Source organism: Peromyscus maniculatus, chromosome 19 (assembly GCF_049852395.1).
Source record: "Peromyscus maniculatus bairdii isolate BWxNUB_F1_BW_parent chromosome 19, HU_Pman_BW_mat_3.1, whole genome shotgun sequence".
Classification (NCBI taxonomy): domain Eukaryota; kingdom Metazoa; phylum Chordata; class Mammalia; order Rodentia; family Cricetidae; genus Peromyscus; species Peromyscus maniculatus.
In genome coordinates, this window is record NC_134870.1 from 61,886,188 (window position 1) to 61,903,890 (window position 17,703).

The following is a 17,703-nucleotide window of genomic DNA, read 5'->3' on the forward strand; positions in this document are numbered from 1 at the left end:
TTAATACTGTAATATAAATGTTTTAGTAATGAAGCTACAAAACAAAGTACAAATAATCTGATGTTAACATAACATGTCCTACGATATATTTTGCAAGTTGCTTACAATAAATATTGTAAGGAACAAGTCTTTTTCTGAGTTTAACTTTACAGCACTGCCACTACCTTGGAAGGACACAGTTCTTTCACTGCCTTTCTGTGGGATTTTGGAAAATAAAAGCATCCTGTTTCTTTGGGAGAGGTCAGTTCTGTGTCAGATCTGCAGTCTTTGATTCCGCATGCATTATCTTGGGCAGTGGGAGTAGTTAGTATGTTAGAGTGATTACAGGCATAGACTTGGATAATGTATGGCTGTATCCTAGATACTCAGATACATGGAGAAGATACTTGTTTCAGTTGTTCTCACAAAATAATAAAGAGTTACCTCAGTAGTGTAACTTGGGGGCAATAGCTATAGAGTTTTAAAAAACTTGGATGGTTTGCACTTTGGTTTAGACTTAGTATGCAGTGTGGAGACTGGACTGGAAAAGGGTGAAGCTGGAAGTAGGCAAGATAATTTGAGTTTTTGAGTCCAGAAAAATAATGGGCCTAAATTAATACCTTGACAGGAGGTATGGAAAGAGAAGAATCAAGGGAAATAAGTAGCTTTAAGGGCCCGCTGGTCACATGGAGAGAGAATTGATGCTTTCTTAAATTGTGGCTTTGGTCACTGCTGTAGTTTGGTTATAGTTTGTCTCCCAGAGGTCCTTGTCAGGAGGCTTGGCCCTCTACTGTGATTTTGAGGTGGACAAACTGTTGGCAGGGTGGCCTAGTGGAGAGTGTAAGTAATAGGGTTCCACTTTTATAATGGATTAATGCCAGCTTGGTGGAGCAGTGTGGGTTTCATAGGCACAGCAGTGGATTGTTATCAAAGGTCAAGCCTAGCCTTTCTCCGTTCTCTTGCTTCTCTGTTTGCACACACGCCCCTTGTGCTTATAGACTGCTCCTATGACTTGTTACAGTGGCCAGAGGCCCCTCACCAGGATGCTGGCACCAGGCTTTGGGCTCTCCCGGAAACAGGGTTGTGAGCTCAATGAACCCTTTTTAAGTTGCCTTAGCCTAGGGCATTTTGGTTAGCAGCAAAAAGTAGAGTAAGTCAGCCATGTCCAGGTGTGTGTGAAGTTGTCTGTGGGGTGGTAGGTGGCAAGGGGGGGGGAAATCTGTGGATTGGGGTGAAGCTGGTGGAATTATAGCAGTTGTGTTTCTTAGGTTTCCAAAAGGGGAGCATGTGGGGTCTCATGGATTCATTGTTCAAGGATTCCTGCCCTAGTGATTTGTCACTTGTGTCCAGTGTAGAGACAAGTAGGATGGGTACTTTTTCACACTGCAGAATACAGATGAGATGAATAAGAAATCCTGTGGAAAATTGAAAAGGACTTTCCCAAAGGTAAGAGCAAAGTCAAGAAAATGTGTTACAGACGCATAGAAAATGCTTTTATTAATGCCATGGAGAAATCAAGGAGGATGAAGACTACATCAGAATTGGAATGGACCTGTTGATCTTCATGTAGCCAATTCCCAGGGATTGAAAGGCCAAGAAAGCGTGTTATGCCTGGTCTTTGAAAGTTTTATAATTTGGATTTAGTATTGGGTGAAATAATGTGGGGAAATGGTGAAAGGATACCCAGTTGGAAACATTTCCCTCCTGCTTTTGTGTGTCAGCTCCACAACTCTGTTCTCCTCCCTGCAGGACAGGATTAGGATTTTTTTCTTCCTTTTTGTAAGTTCATTTAGGTCATATGCAATCATAAACATACTGTATTCGCATTTAGATGTTCATGTTTTAACTTCCCTATAAAATGATTAGATTGGCTTTCTCCCAATATTGAAAGACAGCTTGGAAGGAACCAGAATGAGGATGCAGGATTGTAACTTGAAACTTCTAGGATCCTTCCAGTTGTTATATTTGGAGGAGGGTTGTTTCTTCTACAGAAAGTTTATCTCCATCAGAATCTCAAAGGGATCTATACCTGAAAAACTTAACTTTTTTCCCCCTAAAGCAGAAAGGAGAGCCAAGGTGTGAGGGGAAAAGAGGGGTCAGGGTATTTGGTGTAGCTCAGAACAGCCGTTTGCCTGCTTGTGGACTAACCAGTTACTGAGAAAATGACTAGGGGTCCGTGGTCAATTCACCATCATGACAGTGCTTTGTATGGGGTATTGTAAGAACTACCTCTTAGCTTCAACCTTCCCAGGATTTCCACTTCAATAGAACACAAAGAGAATATATCTCTTGACCTATAAGAGAAAGTGACTGACGTCTTTCCCTAAGACCCCTGCGCTCTGTGTGAGTCTCTTGCTGGTTGGAGTACCTTTCGGTTGCCTTTAGGTGTAGTTGGGTAGAGAGGGAGTGGATACTGCATGGGTGATAGAATTAGTAAGACATGGAAGTCTTCTCAAGGAGTTACTGGTGTTTATATTAAGTGTGGGTCTATATTGAATATGGAATGCTATTAATTTGATATGAAATGGAAAAAAGTGGAAGTGAGGAAACAGTTTTGTCTGGTAAGGGGTGGTCAAGACTTAGGATATGTGGTGCTGAACATAATTGAATTATTGGGGTTTGCTAGCAAATTGGATGTAGAGAAGGACAGAAGACTTGAGGTGAGCCCTTGTATTTTAAATGGAGGGGGTGGATTGGTTTGCTGTTTACTTAAATCACCTTAGGTGAAGATTAAATAAGGATGGCTAGAAGTGAACAGATGATGCCAGTTTGAGCTTCCTGGAATACTCAGATGCCGATGCCCTTGTGCAGTGGGTATACTGAACCAGAAGAGAGGTCAGCCAGAAAGCCATTGGCACATGTAATTTTCCAAGTAATGAGACTGGTGAGTCCCAGACACAGGCAGAGATACAGGATCAGCCCCGAGAAGCTCCAGAGTTTGCCTAAGGCAGACGGAATCAGCAAAAATGGGTCGAGAAAAAGATGACTAATTAGGTAGGGCAAATGAGAGAAGAAGCACATTCCAGAAAATAGAATGGCTGCTGTTGAAGGATTGACCAGAGGAGGACAAAGATTTATTGATTTTGAAATTTTAATTATTTTTCTGTTTTGAGACCAGGTCTCTACATAACCTTCAGTGCCCTGGATCTCACTATGTAGACTAGGCTGGCCTTGAACTCACAGAGATCTATTGAGGTTAAAGGTGCCAAGCTTTAGTTAGCTTCAGAACACTAGGTTTTGTGAGAACAGAAGCCAGATTGGATTGTAATGTGAAAAAGATAAAATTTGTCAGCAAGGACAGTTATTTCAGTAAATTTTCTTAGGTAAGATGGAGAACCACTAGATGAGAGATGAAAGAGACACCACTGTGGTTGAGCTCTGTCTCATTTTAAAGATTGGAATGGTTAAAAATATGGCTTATGAAAGAGTAGAAATTGTAGAGATCAGAAAAGGGAAATGTGTTTGCAGATGACAAGACCATGGAACTGGACTAGTTAGGGAAGAATGTGGAAGGCACAGGAAACTGTAAGAAAATAGAGAGTGAATTGATGGAGATTTGGGGGTCAGAAAAGGCAGAAAGCAGTCCTTAGACTTGAGCTGCAGACTGGAAGTAGAGAATCAAGACTCAGATGCATCACTGAGATGTGGAGCTAGAGTTGCTGTTTTTTGACAAGTCTGTAACTAATGTCAGATAGGTGAGGTCTGGCAGGGGAAGGTCAAGGACTCAGTTTTGGGTGAGTTACTCATGGATGGAGGTCGTTAGAAATGAGGACAGAATTTGGGATGAAAAAGACAAAGCATAAAGACCTGAAAAAGAAAAAAACGGGTAAAGGGTGGAGTAGCCAGATGCCATGGGCTCTGTAGAATCTGGCTCCTTTGAAGGGGAAACATTGAGAAATGGTTAAGTAGTAGGGAGAGCAGAAAGCTCCTTCCTGGTCCTCAATACACTGAAGGGCTGGGGAAGGACTGGAGAAGGCTGAAGGGGTGGGGTGGGGTGGGTGAGCGTTTGCTGTGCGAGCCTCTACCTTACATAAAGATGACAGGAGAGAGCGGGGCAGATTTGAGGATATGATTGTGTGCCATGGCATTCACATGATTTTATCTGGATACTCAGTTTTGCTAATAATTTCATAAAAATTTGTAGGTCTTAGCCCATTTTTGTAGACCTAGAATCTGAGGTCATTGTGTCATACATAAAAGCATTGTGTCACACACACACGCACACGCACGCACGCATGCACGCACGCACGCATTGCCTGCCTGCCTGTCTATATACATGAGTTCATGTGCCTCACATGTATGCAAGAACCCCCAGAAGTTGGAAGAGAGCGTTGTATTCCCTGGAACTGGAGTTACAAGTGGTTGTGAGTCACTGGGTGGATGGTGGCAACTGACCCTGGGTTCTGCAAAAGTGACACGTGTTCTTAGCCACAGAGCCATCTTTACAGACCCTCTGTCTACTTTTAAAAGCTGTGATGGAGTGCTAGACAGTTTGCATTGCTGGTGTTTGATTTTGTGGAATTTGAAATTGCTACTTGAGGATAATCTTGATTTCACTCAGGCACACCCAAGGTATTGCTGTCCTGGAAAAACTTAAAGGTTGGTTACATTTATAAATTTTGATAGCATGGCAAGTATCTTAATGCAAAAAGCTGCTATTTATTCATAATTTTTTTGCCAAGACAATTACAAATTATTTTAGTGATTGTCATTATCTCCCTGCCTTCCAGAATGTAAGCTCTAAGGCAGGGACTTTTTTTAAAATGACATTTTCAGCTTTTGGTTAGTACCTAGTCCATAGGCACACAGTCTTTTTTCAGTGACTGGCTAAAAACTGCATTAGTGTCATCATATACCATTTTATTTGATCTGTATATACATCTTTTGCAATAATTATGCTTATTAACTGATAAGGAAATTGACCTTAGTGATACTGAATCTTTGATTCCCAATTGGGATATGAATATCTCTCTGGAACACGTGTATTAAAGGATGCAGATTTAAAATGGTGTGTGAATGACACTTTACAGTATCAGCTGTATATGAACACTGGGTAAGTAGAGAAAAATTTTCACCTGTGACAAGGTGAGTTTTTTTTTTTTTTGGTTTTTCGAGAAAAGGTTTCTCTGTGTAGCTTTGCGCCTTTCACTTGGTAGCCCAGGCTGGCCTCAAACTCTCAGAGATCTGCCTAGCTCTGCCTCCCGAGTGCTGGGATTAAAGGCGTGCGCCACCACGGCTGACATGGTGAGTTTTTAAAAGTGAAAAATTAACAATTGGAAAGTAAAACCTCTATGCTTTAGTTATAGAATCTGTACAATGTTGAACTGTCTTTCATATAGCTCTTCTCAAAACCTGACTGACAAGGTTTAAGAGAACCTCCTGCTCTTGCAGAAGACCAGGGTTTAGTTCCCAGCACCTACAAGGTGGCTCACAGTTGCTTGTAACTGTGGTTCCAGGAAACCTGATAACTCTCTCTAGGTCTGCAGGCACTATACCCACGTGCTGCACATACATACATGCAGATAAACACACTTGCACACACAAAGTAAAAATAGATTTTTGATGATAATAACTCTGGCCAAGGAAGGTGATCGAGTTTAAGTCACTGTTCTATGTGATATGTAAATTTTACATGGATATCTGTCTAAGACATACGGTGTTGGAGGTCAAGCCCAGGGCTTTATTTGTGCTATGTAAGCACTTTCCTGCTGAGTCACATCCACACTGTACACTGATGATTTGAAAGGAACCATTTCAGCATATCTTTGAAGTTCTACACGCTGTGTATGCTTCAGCAGATCTATAAAGATAACCGTGATGTGTTTTCTTCACATTTTCCTTTCTCACCAGCCTTTCCTCTAGAGACAAGCACACTTCTCCTTGTTTGCGGTACTAAGTGGTGTGTTTTCAATAGAGGGGCGGTTGGAAATACTGGGTTGAGAAATGAATCACTTGATTACTTCTTCCACAGATAAAATTCTGTGCTTTTAACAAAATGGAGGGAACTTCATGTATCTACCGATTATTACAGTTTCTTTCTTTCTTTCTTTTTTTTTTTGATGGCTCACTGTGATATTTTAACAAACTCTTCAAAGCAATTCAAGGTCTGAGTCACATAAGATGAACTCATTCTGCCCATTTATGTGACTAGGACTTTTCAGTGCCACCTCATCTATTAAAATAAGAATAAGAACAGAACTGATGCAATTAGTAATACTTATCTAAGAACATGAAGCTATTTTATAATTGTTTCATTCAGGCATTTGGGAGGGTGAGGCAGGAGTTGGGAGGCCAGCCTAGGCAATATAGCAAGAATCCATTTTAAAAATAAGAGGAACAGATGACCCCACCCCTTTCCTTTGTACTGTGGTTCATATCTGAAGTTATCATTTATGTTTTGTAATTGTGTTAAAATTATAATATACCATCTTTGGTAAAACAGGTTTTTTAACATTGAGAGCTTTATGTAATAACAGAAAGTGGAAAAAAGTCACTATCAGTATGGATAAAATACTGATTGTTTATTAATATTGATAATATTGATAAAACATTAATAAAGATTTTCAAGTCTGAAATTGGAAATAACTTTGAAAGTGGAACTCTTGAATCAGAAGGAATATATAAAATGTAGGCTGCTGAAGCACTTGCTCCTGTATAAAGGGTTGATGGCATTGTGTCAGTTTGCTACAGTGTAACCAAGGCCAACTTCCGACAGTTGCATCTGTAATTATCGATACTAGGTAAAATGCAAACTGATGTCAGCTTCATGGTGTAGTGAGCCGCATGTAACTTCGAAGCTCTGATGGGTGGAGATGCAAACACCTGGCAGATACTGGTTTATGAAGTGTTTTTTGTCACTCATGTTCTATAACTCGTGTGGGTCACTCAAGTGTTCCATGGATTGAGACCCCATTGTTCCATCCCCTCCCCAGTCACCTTTACTGTGTGGTTCTTAAGGCTTCCATTACAGGCTTTTGTGGAAGGTCATTGAAAGTAAAACAAAAAAAAAAAAGAAACCTGCTTACTAATTATGTTATTGGATACCACAGTTACTTCTCTTATAGATTTAAATGGGACTTATTTTTAGAATTTTAAAGTTTGTGAGCTGGGCTGTTTACAATATTGCAGTGAATTTGCTGATTTAGTTTGTATATCACTTTTTTTTTATATTTAAAGAGACAATTTTGATTTTGTGAACAGCTATGATTGTGCTTCATGCCAAGGTGATTGTTTTTAACGCCCAAGCTTATGGCAGAGTGTCAGTAGTTTAGGACAACTCAGGTAACAGGTGGCCACGAATTAAGTGACTCTAGCAGTCCTTAGGGGAGGGTGGTAGTATAGTTTACTGGTTCTGTGAGTTTGTGGAAAGCTGGTCAGTCTACTTTGCAGATTGCCCAAGAGAATGTTTTAGAATACAAAATTACTTGTCAAATTTATTAACCAGTTAAAAGAAAAAGAAAAACTGTTAAAAAAATGCTTGAGTGAAATCAAGAGAAGAATGATGAGGTACATTCTTTAACATCTCTTACTCTGTGCATTGTCTTCATAAGAATTAGGCTAGGGTTCTTTAAGACGGAAGGGAGTGAACTATCTCATTAGACAGTGGAACCTAACAGTGTATCCTGAATATTTTAGCAAGCTCTTCTAATTTTTCTTTATTGATCCAAGAACATAAATACTTAGAAACATCAACCTTAGCAGTTTTGTGTGTGTGTGTGTGTGTGTGTGTGTGTGTTGTGTGTGTGTGTTTTGTTCTTTTGAGACAGGGTTTCTCTGTGTAGTACTGGCTGTTCTGGAACTCACTCTGTAGCCCAGGCTGGCCTCAAACTCAGAGATCCGTTTGCCCCTGCCTCCTGAGTGCTGGGATTAAAGGCATATACTACCACTACCCTGTCAACGTTAGCATTTTTAACACTAGTAATTACAAATATTCCATACTTCCAGTCTTTGTGGATTTAAGATTCATAGTTTGTAATAGTGAAGAGTAGTCCTTGCTTCATCTTTTCTAGTGTGAGTCTCAGACTTGGATATGCTTGTATATACCAACAATAGTAATTACTTCTGATGCCATATTTGTTCTAGTATCAGCAAAGCATACTGTTCCTTATTAAAGAATGTAAATGTTAACCAAACAAGATACTGTTTAGTGACATAATTATATGATAATCTTAGCGACAGCAGTTGTCTTCCTTAAGAATTAAGTTTCTAGGCAGTGGTGGCGCACGCCAAATCCCATCACTCGGGAGGCAGAGCCAGGTGGATCTCTGTGAGTTCGAGGCCAGCCTGGTCTACAGAGTGAGTTCCCGGAAAGGCGCAAAGCTACACAGAGAAACCCTGTCTCGAAAAACCAAAACCAAAAAAAAAAAAAAAGAATTAGGTTAGGATTCTTTTTCTATTTTTTTTTTTTTTTTTTGGTTTTTCGAGGCAGGGTTTCTCTGTGTAGCTTTGCGCCTTTCCTGGAACTCACTCGGTAGCCCAGGCTGGCCTCGAACTCACAGAGATCCACCTGGCTCTGCCTCCCGAGTGATGGGATTAAAGGCGTGCGCCACCACCGCCCAGCTTTTTTTTTTTTTTTTTTTTTTTGGTAGGTTAGGATTCTTGATGGCTGAATATTGACCTTAGGCTGGATGACTTTGTTTGTTGTTTAGAGCCTCAAATGTTCTAAGTGTTGTAAGCCAGAAATGCTTGATTCCCTATATGCATCCCACAATTGCTGTAGGAGTTTTAAAAAATGCACACCCCTAGTACCATGAAAAAGCACCAAGCCTGTCCTCTGCCTGTAATCCCAGTGCTCGGGAGGCAGACAGGAGGATCCCTGGTTCTCTCTGGTCAGTTGGTCTAGCCAAATTGGTAAGCGCCAGGTTCAGTGAGACACTGACTATAAAAGTAAGGTGAAGAGAGGAAGATGCTTAACATCAACCTCTGGCCTCAGTGCACAGGCTCTTGTGTGCCTGTATAGTCATGTATGTGCACAGACAAGCACATGCATACACACAGAAGCACTCTCTTGAGCCTCTTTTAAAAATTATTCTGTATATGTATGCACATGTGCTCATGCGTATGGGTGTGGCCATTACTATTCCATGGCATGTGTGGGAGTCAGAGGACAGTTTTGGGGATTAAATTCTTGCCTTCCATCATGGGGCTTCCAGGAATTGAACTCAAACGTCAAGTCTTGACTACAAGACTTTATCCACTGAGCCATCTTGCTGTCTCAAACTGCATAGTTTGTAAAGTTGGTGTCCTTGTGTGGTTATTTTGCACCCGGTCCCTTGAATTTGCACAGTGATGGATTATTAAGATAAATCTAAGTGCCAGAAACTAGTATTGTGCGAGTCATTTGAGGTAAATGTATCTCTTGAGGATAAGCACATCCATTGAGAGAAAATTAGGATAAAGTAATTGCATGCACAGTACATACAGAAGAGGAATGTTTGTTGTGGGCAAAGGAGACGGGGAAAAGGGATATTTAATAATGGGTCCAAATATTACAGAAGTTTTTGTTATAGCTGCCAGGCGATGCTTACTAGCTAGGCTTGCTCATGTTCTATAAGCAGTGGTCACAGACTCCATACCTATACGGCCCCCACAGTTAATGCAAATGTGAGTTGTCCAGGAATGCCAGAGGACAACTTGTCTCTCTAGTGGGCAGCTGTGAGTAATTAGTTGTACTTGCTACTAAACCAGGGTCAGTCGACCATTTCTCCATCTTTCAGGGTTTGAGAGAAGCTAGAAGAATGGATTTTATATGTGGACTCCACACTAAATCTACTAAAGGCCCCTAAAAACTGACAGCACACAGGTACAGTTAGACTTGAACTACCTGCCACCAATCAGGAATCTCTGTTGAGAGCAATCTTCTCCAAATGTGGGCACCAGGTTCTTCACTGTTGGAGGCCTTATACTGATGCAAATTCTCTGGCTCCACTTCAGGCGTACTGGATCAGAAGCTCGGGGGATGAGGCTGTCATTCTCTTCTAACAGCTTGGGCGATTCTGATGTGTACTCAGATTTGAGACCCACCTTTTGGTAGTATGGAACTTGACATTACAGTTCTGTATGGAGATAGTGGTAAAGACAAAAGACCTCTAATAGAAATGTTAGGCGTGGAGTGTTCTCAGCGTATGGCTTCTTACATCTTTTGTCGGAATCAAAGTAACAATAATTTTTGTCCTGTTCTTTTCGTTATCATTCCATTGGGTATTGCAAATGAAGTTAACAACAGTTCTGCTTTACAGTTTGACCTCACTAAAACACGTCTGACATTTTATTTACTGGATGATTCAAATTTGAATAACATGTCACATGGCTTTTCAAAGCTTTGCTTTTAAATCTTCCCCAAAGCATGAAGTGTGACACATAACAAATAAGGAATGCCTATCAGACTGAATGCATGCTTATCACAGGCAGTCTGAGCTGCAGAATCAGTTTCTAGTCAAGCCTGGGATACTTGACTAGAATAGTCAGCAAATAGAACAGGAATACAGGATGATTATCCCTTATACAAAATACTTGCCATCAGAAGGGTTATTTTCAGATTTTGAGATATTTCCCCATATGGGAAAGTAGGTAGGCCTCACTTGATGGTCAGACGCAAGTTGGTACATGCAGTTTATTGGTTTTCTTTTTTTTTTTTGGTTTTTTGAGACAGGGTTTCTCTGTGTAGCTTTGCGCCTTTCCTGAAACTCACTTGGTAGTCCAGGCTGGCCTCAAACTCACAGAGATCCACCTGCCTCTGCCTCCCAAGTACTGGGATTAAAGGTGTGCACCACCACCACTGCCCGGCCAGTTTATTGGTTTTCATATACATACATCTTATATGTGTACAGAAAGTTAAGTTTACCCACTACTTTTTCGGGAACCTTTGTTTGCACTCTGTTATATGAGATCATGTGTGAAATTTTCCATTTTTATCAGCGGTGCTTAAATTTTGATGTTTTAATTTAGGCATATCTCCTTATTGACATTTTCAAAAATGAATTCTGTTTACTGGAATCAGTAATTTAATGTGATTTTATGTTAGATCTGGACTCACTGCTAGTCAATCAAACCAAGTTTTAACGCTTATACATTTAATGCTAATATTTGTCCCTAGTCTTAGAATGTAGAAACAACTGTTATTTTGATTGCTATCTTAAAGTTTTTATTCCTTCACAGATATATTTATTTGAACGTCCTTAGTATATCCTTAGTATTCTGTTAATTAGATAATTAATACCATACAAAGAATTAAAAGTATACCTTAATTATGAAAGAAGCCCATAATAAATAACACATAATAAAGTGCTTAAAATGCACTTTTAGAGGGACTGGAGAGATGGATCAGCAGTTCAGAACCCATATTGCTCTTGCAAAGGACCCTAGTTCAATTCTCAGCATCACACAGTGGCTCACAGCTATTTGTAACTCCAATTCCAGGGCATCCCAGTGCTGCTTCTGAGATCTGCATGCTCTTGTGTCCATGTGGTACACATACGTACCCTCAGGCATACAAATAAATATGTTTTTTAAATGTACCTTTAGAATATTTAAAGTGCTGACATGGACCAAGAGTTGGAATAATCTTATTTAAAGTTAAGGGTTTTGAGTTTAAAAAGGTATTGATCCAATTTTGTTTACATATAATATTAATGAAAACACATTTCTATTTACAGGGTAAACCAGACTTAAACACGACATTGCCAATTAGACAAACTGCATCAATTTTCAAGCAACCAGTCACGAAAGTCACAAACCACCCCAACAATAAAGTGAAGTCAGACCCACAACGGATGAACGAACAACCACGTCAGGTAAGGGGCTAATTTGTCCTTCAATCACATTTTCCAGAAAATTCTGGTATTTTTTACCAGGCAGAATTCAAGTAAATTCTGGTTAAATTGGAATGCATTTGAAAAAAGTTTTATGTCCAGAGCTCCTATAGAGAATAACCAAAATAATATAAGACTTAATAAAAATACTTTAGAAGTTAATTAAAGTGAATCTAACTAATATTATTGGCAACACTATTACGCTTTCTGTGTTATAATCTTCCCCCAGTCTTGGTTGTACTAATCTTAGTTTTTTTTTAAAGATTATTTTTCTAGGGATAGTATTTCCTAGAAAGATGAATCATGCAGCTTGTGTTGTGTTTGGTTTGAAAACATTTTCTATTATTTGGAAATTGCTTCTTTCCCCCTTTGTTTCTGATTTCTAATTTCAAGGAATCTATCCCAAACCTTTTGAAAAACAGAATTAGATACGATTTGCCAGTATGAGTACATCACTGTGAGTTCTGTTTTTGTGTAAGTTCAATGCATTTTTCTCTTTCATTACTTCAACTTATATCCACCAGAAAGTTTTCATAGAAGAAGGTATTATCTGAAAGGCCTCCCTGCTGCTTAACCAGGTCACACAGCCAGGGATGGAGACTGTACCAAATGCTCAGCCTTCCAGGTTGTTGTACCAACTCCCTCCCTCATGTGGTCAGAAGTTAGTGCTCCATGAGTTTCAGTCATGAATGTGGTGAGGAGGTGGAGGAGAAACACTGCATTTTCTCTCTTTTCTCTTTGCCTCCCACTTGACGGGTTAGAAACACTGATTGGCCTACAATGAATATCTTTTGCTTAAATATTCTCCATTCCATCTTTTCATTTGAATGTTTTTCACTAGTTCTTCAAGTGTTTCATCTCCAAACTTCACAAAGGACTGCACCAAATCTCTCAGACAATTGCTCTAAAAGAAACTACAGAAAGAAATTCAGTTCCCACATCCTCTGTAGTGTTTTTTCCTCTTCAGGTGAGCCAGGAAAACAGAAGATGTTTGGAGCCACATTGGATCAGCATCTTGCTATAGATGTCTCAAGATTTGAAGTTCTAAACTTGCTTTACTGTTGGTCCCCAAGAGATTCAACAGGGGCCATGTAAGTGTATCACATCAAGTATAAAAGATGCGTACCTGCATGTGCCATTAGGTTCTTGTCAACACATAGGTTTCTGTGGGCCATTCAGCTTTTGGTGTGAGGCTTTCCCCTCTGTTTTACTACCCTGTGCAGGATAAGAACAGAACCGCTGGTGGTTGAGTTCAACACAGAAGGGATTCTGCCATCTTGAACTCTCTGTCTCTATCAAGCTGTTTTCTGGTTGTATTCTTTTGCAGATAAGCTATGTAGTCTTGAATATCTGTCCTTTGGCTTTTTGATGACTTAAATATTGTTTCCTTACAAAAGTTGTATTATTTGAAAATTGTGAATGTTTGTAACTGAATAAAATGCTCCCCAATTACCTAAAGACAGAGGTAGAGTATAACCTCTAATGATACCATTTACATTGGAAATTGGACTTGTCCTATTGAGAATAGGTATTAATAGATTTGATCCTTTCACACACTATAAACCTGTGTGCTTTTTAATTTAAAGGTCAGTTGACAAATCCTGGTCGTTTTAACAGTAATTTTAGTATTTACTGGACCTGCACCAAGTCATAGATTGTAAAAGCTGTGGTAACTGTATTGTGCTGGGTGTGTAGCTGTGTCTAGAGATCAGTAACCTAGAATTTTAAAGCTGAAATGAACAGAATGGTACCTCTCATTCTTTTCTTTGTTGAACAGTTTTCTTTCCTTTATTATGGTTTGTGTAATTATTCTCAAATGAAAAGTGTCTGTCCCTTCTACCCTGTCTTTGGTCAAAGAGTTTTAGCATCATTCCAACACAAGCTTTTGAAGGTTTGTCCTTCCTTTTAGCTAGTGGAGGCAGGTGGTATTGTAATTATTCCACAGGTTACTTCGGCAAACATGGCTGTTTTTCCTGTAACCTTCATTATCTCAACTTAAGAGCTGAATTGGCATTTGAGTGCTGTGTCATCAATACAAAGCTGATAAAGAGGTCTTTTTATAATTGTGTCATCTCAAAACCTCTAGTTTAGATACAGATTGGTTAAATAAAATGATCACACACACACACACACACACACACACACACACACACACACACTTATATCAGATGAATATTCAACCATTGTTGGGTAGGTGGTTGACAGAAATGTATGAAGACAAAAATAATTCTAATTTTGCTACTCATTCTTTAGATCCAGCAAAATAGGTCACCAGTATAAATTACCCATTACTTAATTGGCAAAGTTATTTTTATTAGACAGTGAATGAATTAGGCAAAGAGATTTATATTTTTAAGGTTTCCATAGGTGACAGATGTTTTTCTTCTTTAAATATATCATTCTCTTTTATTAAGGTGTTTAAATTAGTGGTATGAGCATTAAATTTTAGGCCTAGAATTAGAATAAAGTTTCTATATTTTAATTTAGACTTGACTTTCAGTAGGTTTGAAGTGATAGTTGAGAAGAAGAAAAACTATCGGTCCTTCTCTATTGAACAAGCATTTTATGCTGAGGTCATTATATGACTGTCCAATATGAATTCTGTAAAGTATAAACTATGAATTTATGTGGATGACTCTTTAAAATGCTTTATCTTCAAATGTGGAAACTAGCATTTTTAAAGAATGCTTTAAAACAGAGTTTAATACAAAACACAGTGGTTACCTGTGCATAAGTTAAGATGGTAAAGTAGGAATGGAATGTATCGACCCTGGTTCTAACAGGGTTAGTAACGGGTCATTTTTAGATGTAGTAACATGTGTTTGTCATTTCATTACATGGAGAAGGTAGAGAGAAGGCTTCTGTCAGATTTGTGACTCCTGCGGGGGTCATTGCAGGGCCTTCTGTAGCTAGATCTATAAGACTCAGTCAAGTTTTTAAAAAAATCTAACTGAATTGCAACTTCATTAAGGATATCTTTCCTAGTTACTTCTTTGAATATGTGGGTAACTCACTGCTTTGAGACTTTTTTCTTTAATACTCCTATCTTTGACGCTCTCTTGTCTTTGTGTGTTTCTTTTATCTTTAAATTGAAGAAGTTTCATTTTTGAGTTTTTATTTCCTTTTGAAATTGTGAAATTAATAGGGCTAACACGCCTTCAGTGTCTCTGAACATTGATTGTTTTTCTCAAAGAACAATCATGCTTTTCTGTAGGAGTTAATATTTGAAGCAAGTGAAGATGTATACTTGAATATCCTGCTTGATCTATTTTGTCTTTTGCTTTTCTAGTCCTTTTTTGAAACTTTCCTTTAATTCCTCCTGGAAGCCAGCCAGCCTTTTCTTTTAGAATGAGTTGCTTAAATTATGTTAGAAGAAACTTCCCAGCTGAAAGTGAAAATTTTCAAACCAAGTGCATTTCAAGTTGTATGTGAAGGCTTATGAGGTGATTCAGTGTTGAGTTGTTGTAATCCAGAAAATGCCTGTGCATTGCAGGCATTCTAGCACCTCTTATCCTCTGTAGCCTCGACAGTCACCTCTGGTACAGTCTCATCCTGATGGCGTTATGCCCAAGAAACATCAGCAAGTGTGGAGCCCCTGAAGTGCATTATGTTCCTTTTCTCTTCTCCAGGCAGGAAAATTGGCTGCTTGGGCAGAGAACATGGGTTTCAAGTGTTACTCTAAGGAATTCTGGGAAGATGCCTGGTGCAAAGTGCTAGATAAATAGTGTAGACTGGTGCTATGGGTGGTCAAGAAGAGGGAGGCTACTGTGGTAGGAAATTTGGGGTGAGCTTTGGAGAAGCTGGAGGACTGGAGAGTTAGTAGTCGTTAGAAAGGAGGTGTGCAGTTTGTGTGTATCTTTACTTTTGTTTATTTACTTTTGCAGCACCATGGTACATATTCAGGGCTTTGCATGTGCTAGGCAAGGACTCAACCACTGACTGTATCAGCAACCCAGAAATAAGGGTTTTAATTAGAAATAATAGAAGCTGAAAGTAGTTCATGTTGTTGATGGTTCCTTAAATGATGACCTTTAGAAGTTTAAAATACCTTATTCATTGTTTATTTTCTTTATAAGAGAAAGAAATTTGAAATAGACAAAAAAAATTAATCATAGTTTATTTTTACTAATGTAACCAAAATATTTTTTAACCATTTAAAATACTTTCTTTTAGTCTTTTAGTGTATTTTGAAAAGCATAATGCTGATAACACATTTGTGTGCTTTAAAAAGTTTCATGTAACACCTTTTTGTGTTTCATTTGATATGTTCCTGTAATTTGTAAGTTAACTGTCCTGTGTATTGTGCTAACAATGCCTTCCCTAGCTACTCCCCACTTTAAGGTAGTATCCAGAGAGTTTTTGTACATATTAAGTCTCTTCCTATATGTTACAGTGGTTTCCTGGGCTAAATTCTCAGAAATGTAATTAACCTGAATTTATGATTTAATACATGTCATCAAATTGATCTCCACTGAGTTGTGACAAATTAAAAGATGGTCCACTGGCAAGTTAAGCACCTTGGTTTCATTTTGTCTTCTGTGACATGTTCCTTAGAAAGGTGTTCCATTTCAAATTTATATTTATTTAAATATTGTGAAGTTGAATAGACAGGCATCTGTGTTTCCTTCTGTAAGGAGAACTCTGAGAGGATTTTGACTGTATTGTTGGTCGTTATTACCCCGAGATGAACTTGACCTTACTTCCTGTGGCAAAAGCTCATTCCTGTGACATTCTAAGAGGCCTCACTCATTCATCTGCCTCTTGAGTCAAACTGTACAAAATGGCTTCTACCACAAAGCATTTAAATCTATTCAAATTCTGTACTAAAAACATTCACTTTACCTTGTATGCCCTTTGAATGTTTATTCTCTTTCTTCTCTTTAGCCAAACTTTTGTATTATGTCTGTATATTTGCAATTTACTTGTTACTTAATATTTGTATCACTAAATCAAAGCTTTTATTTTTTCTCTGCCACCCAAACTGCTCTTACTAGGTTCATGAAGTTGGTTGTTAAGTTAAAAGGATAAAATATTCTCCTTAAATTACCTCCTGATCTGTTCTAGTATTAGGCACTGTTACTATTTCTGCCTCTGATCTCCGATATCCCTCCCCCCCCCCCCCCCCCCCCCCCCGTGTGCATATGTGTGTGTCTGTTGGGGTGAGGGGGTGTTGGTCTTAGTTGGTATTTGCCTGTTTTCATTCCCTCCCTTCAGTTGGTTCTCCTGACTGTTTTAGACTGTTGGGCTCCCAGGCTATTTGATGTGAGTAACCTTCATGGATATCCCCACCGTGGTTTCCACCTCATATGTTAAGGATTCCCAAATTTGTATCTTTTTCCTGAGCTTCATTTGTTTGGCTCAGTCCACATGGAAGTATCATAAGCACCTGAGTCAGCTTGTTACACTCTGTCCTGTCAAACCAGCTAGTTCCTGTTTGTGCCTTGTTTCATTAAAACACCACTGTTCACCTCTTTCTGGGAAGCCGGAAGCCTGAGTGTGTTCTGCTGCTCTTGTATCTTCAACCCCAAACCATCTAGTTAGTCTTCTTACTGCCTAACTAAGTCTTACCCACCTCACCCTACACACCCCTTCTCTTTTTAGGTTTTCTTTTATCAGTCTTATCACCACACACTAGGAAGCTTTCCGCAGTTCATTGCTTGTGAGTCATTTTACAACAAAAGTGAACACGTCAGTCATGTTTACAGAGAGGCTTTCCGCAGAAGTCTGCAGTACAGTGAGTGGAACACACACTCTCCCCGGGGAAAACCAAGTCCTCTGCTCATCAGCAAGAACATGGAAGTTGAAGGGCTGAGATGGAAATCAGGAATTTAGGCATTTGGAGAAAGAACCCCTAGGCTTAGTGGCACATGCCTTTAATCCTAGCACCCCAGAGGCAGAGGTAGGTGCATCTCTG

The 17,703-nt window shown here is 39.1% G+C and overlaps 1 protein-coding gene across 2 annotated transcripts in view; it reads left to right on the forward strand.

The window, feature by feature from the left end:
• Window positions 1–17,703, forward strand: part of Mbd2 (methyl-CpG binding domain protein 2) — a 63,033-nt gene that overhangs the window by 14,697 nt on the left and 30,633 nt on the right. For both annotated transcript variants that reach the window (XM_006970128.4, XM_076555469.1), the window contains exon 3: window positions 11,634–11,771. In XM_006970128.4, the coding sequence (XP_006970190.3) occupies window positions 11,634–11,771 (138 nt within the window). The remainder of the gene's footprint in view (window positions 1–11,633; window positions 11,772–17,703) is intronic.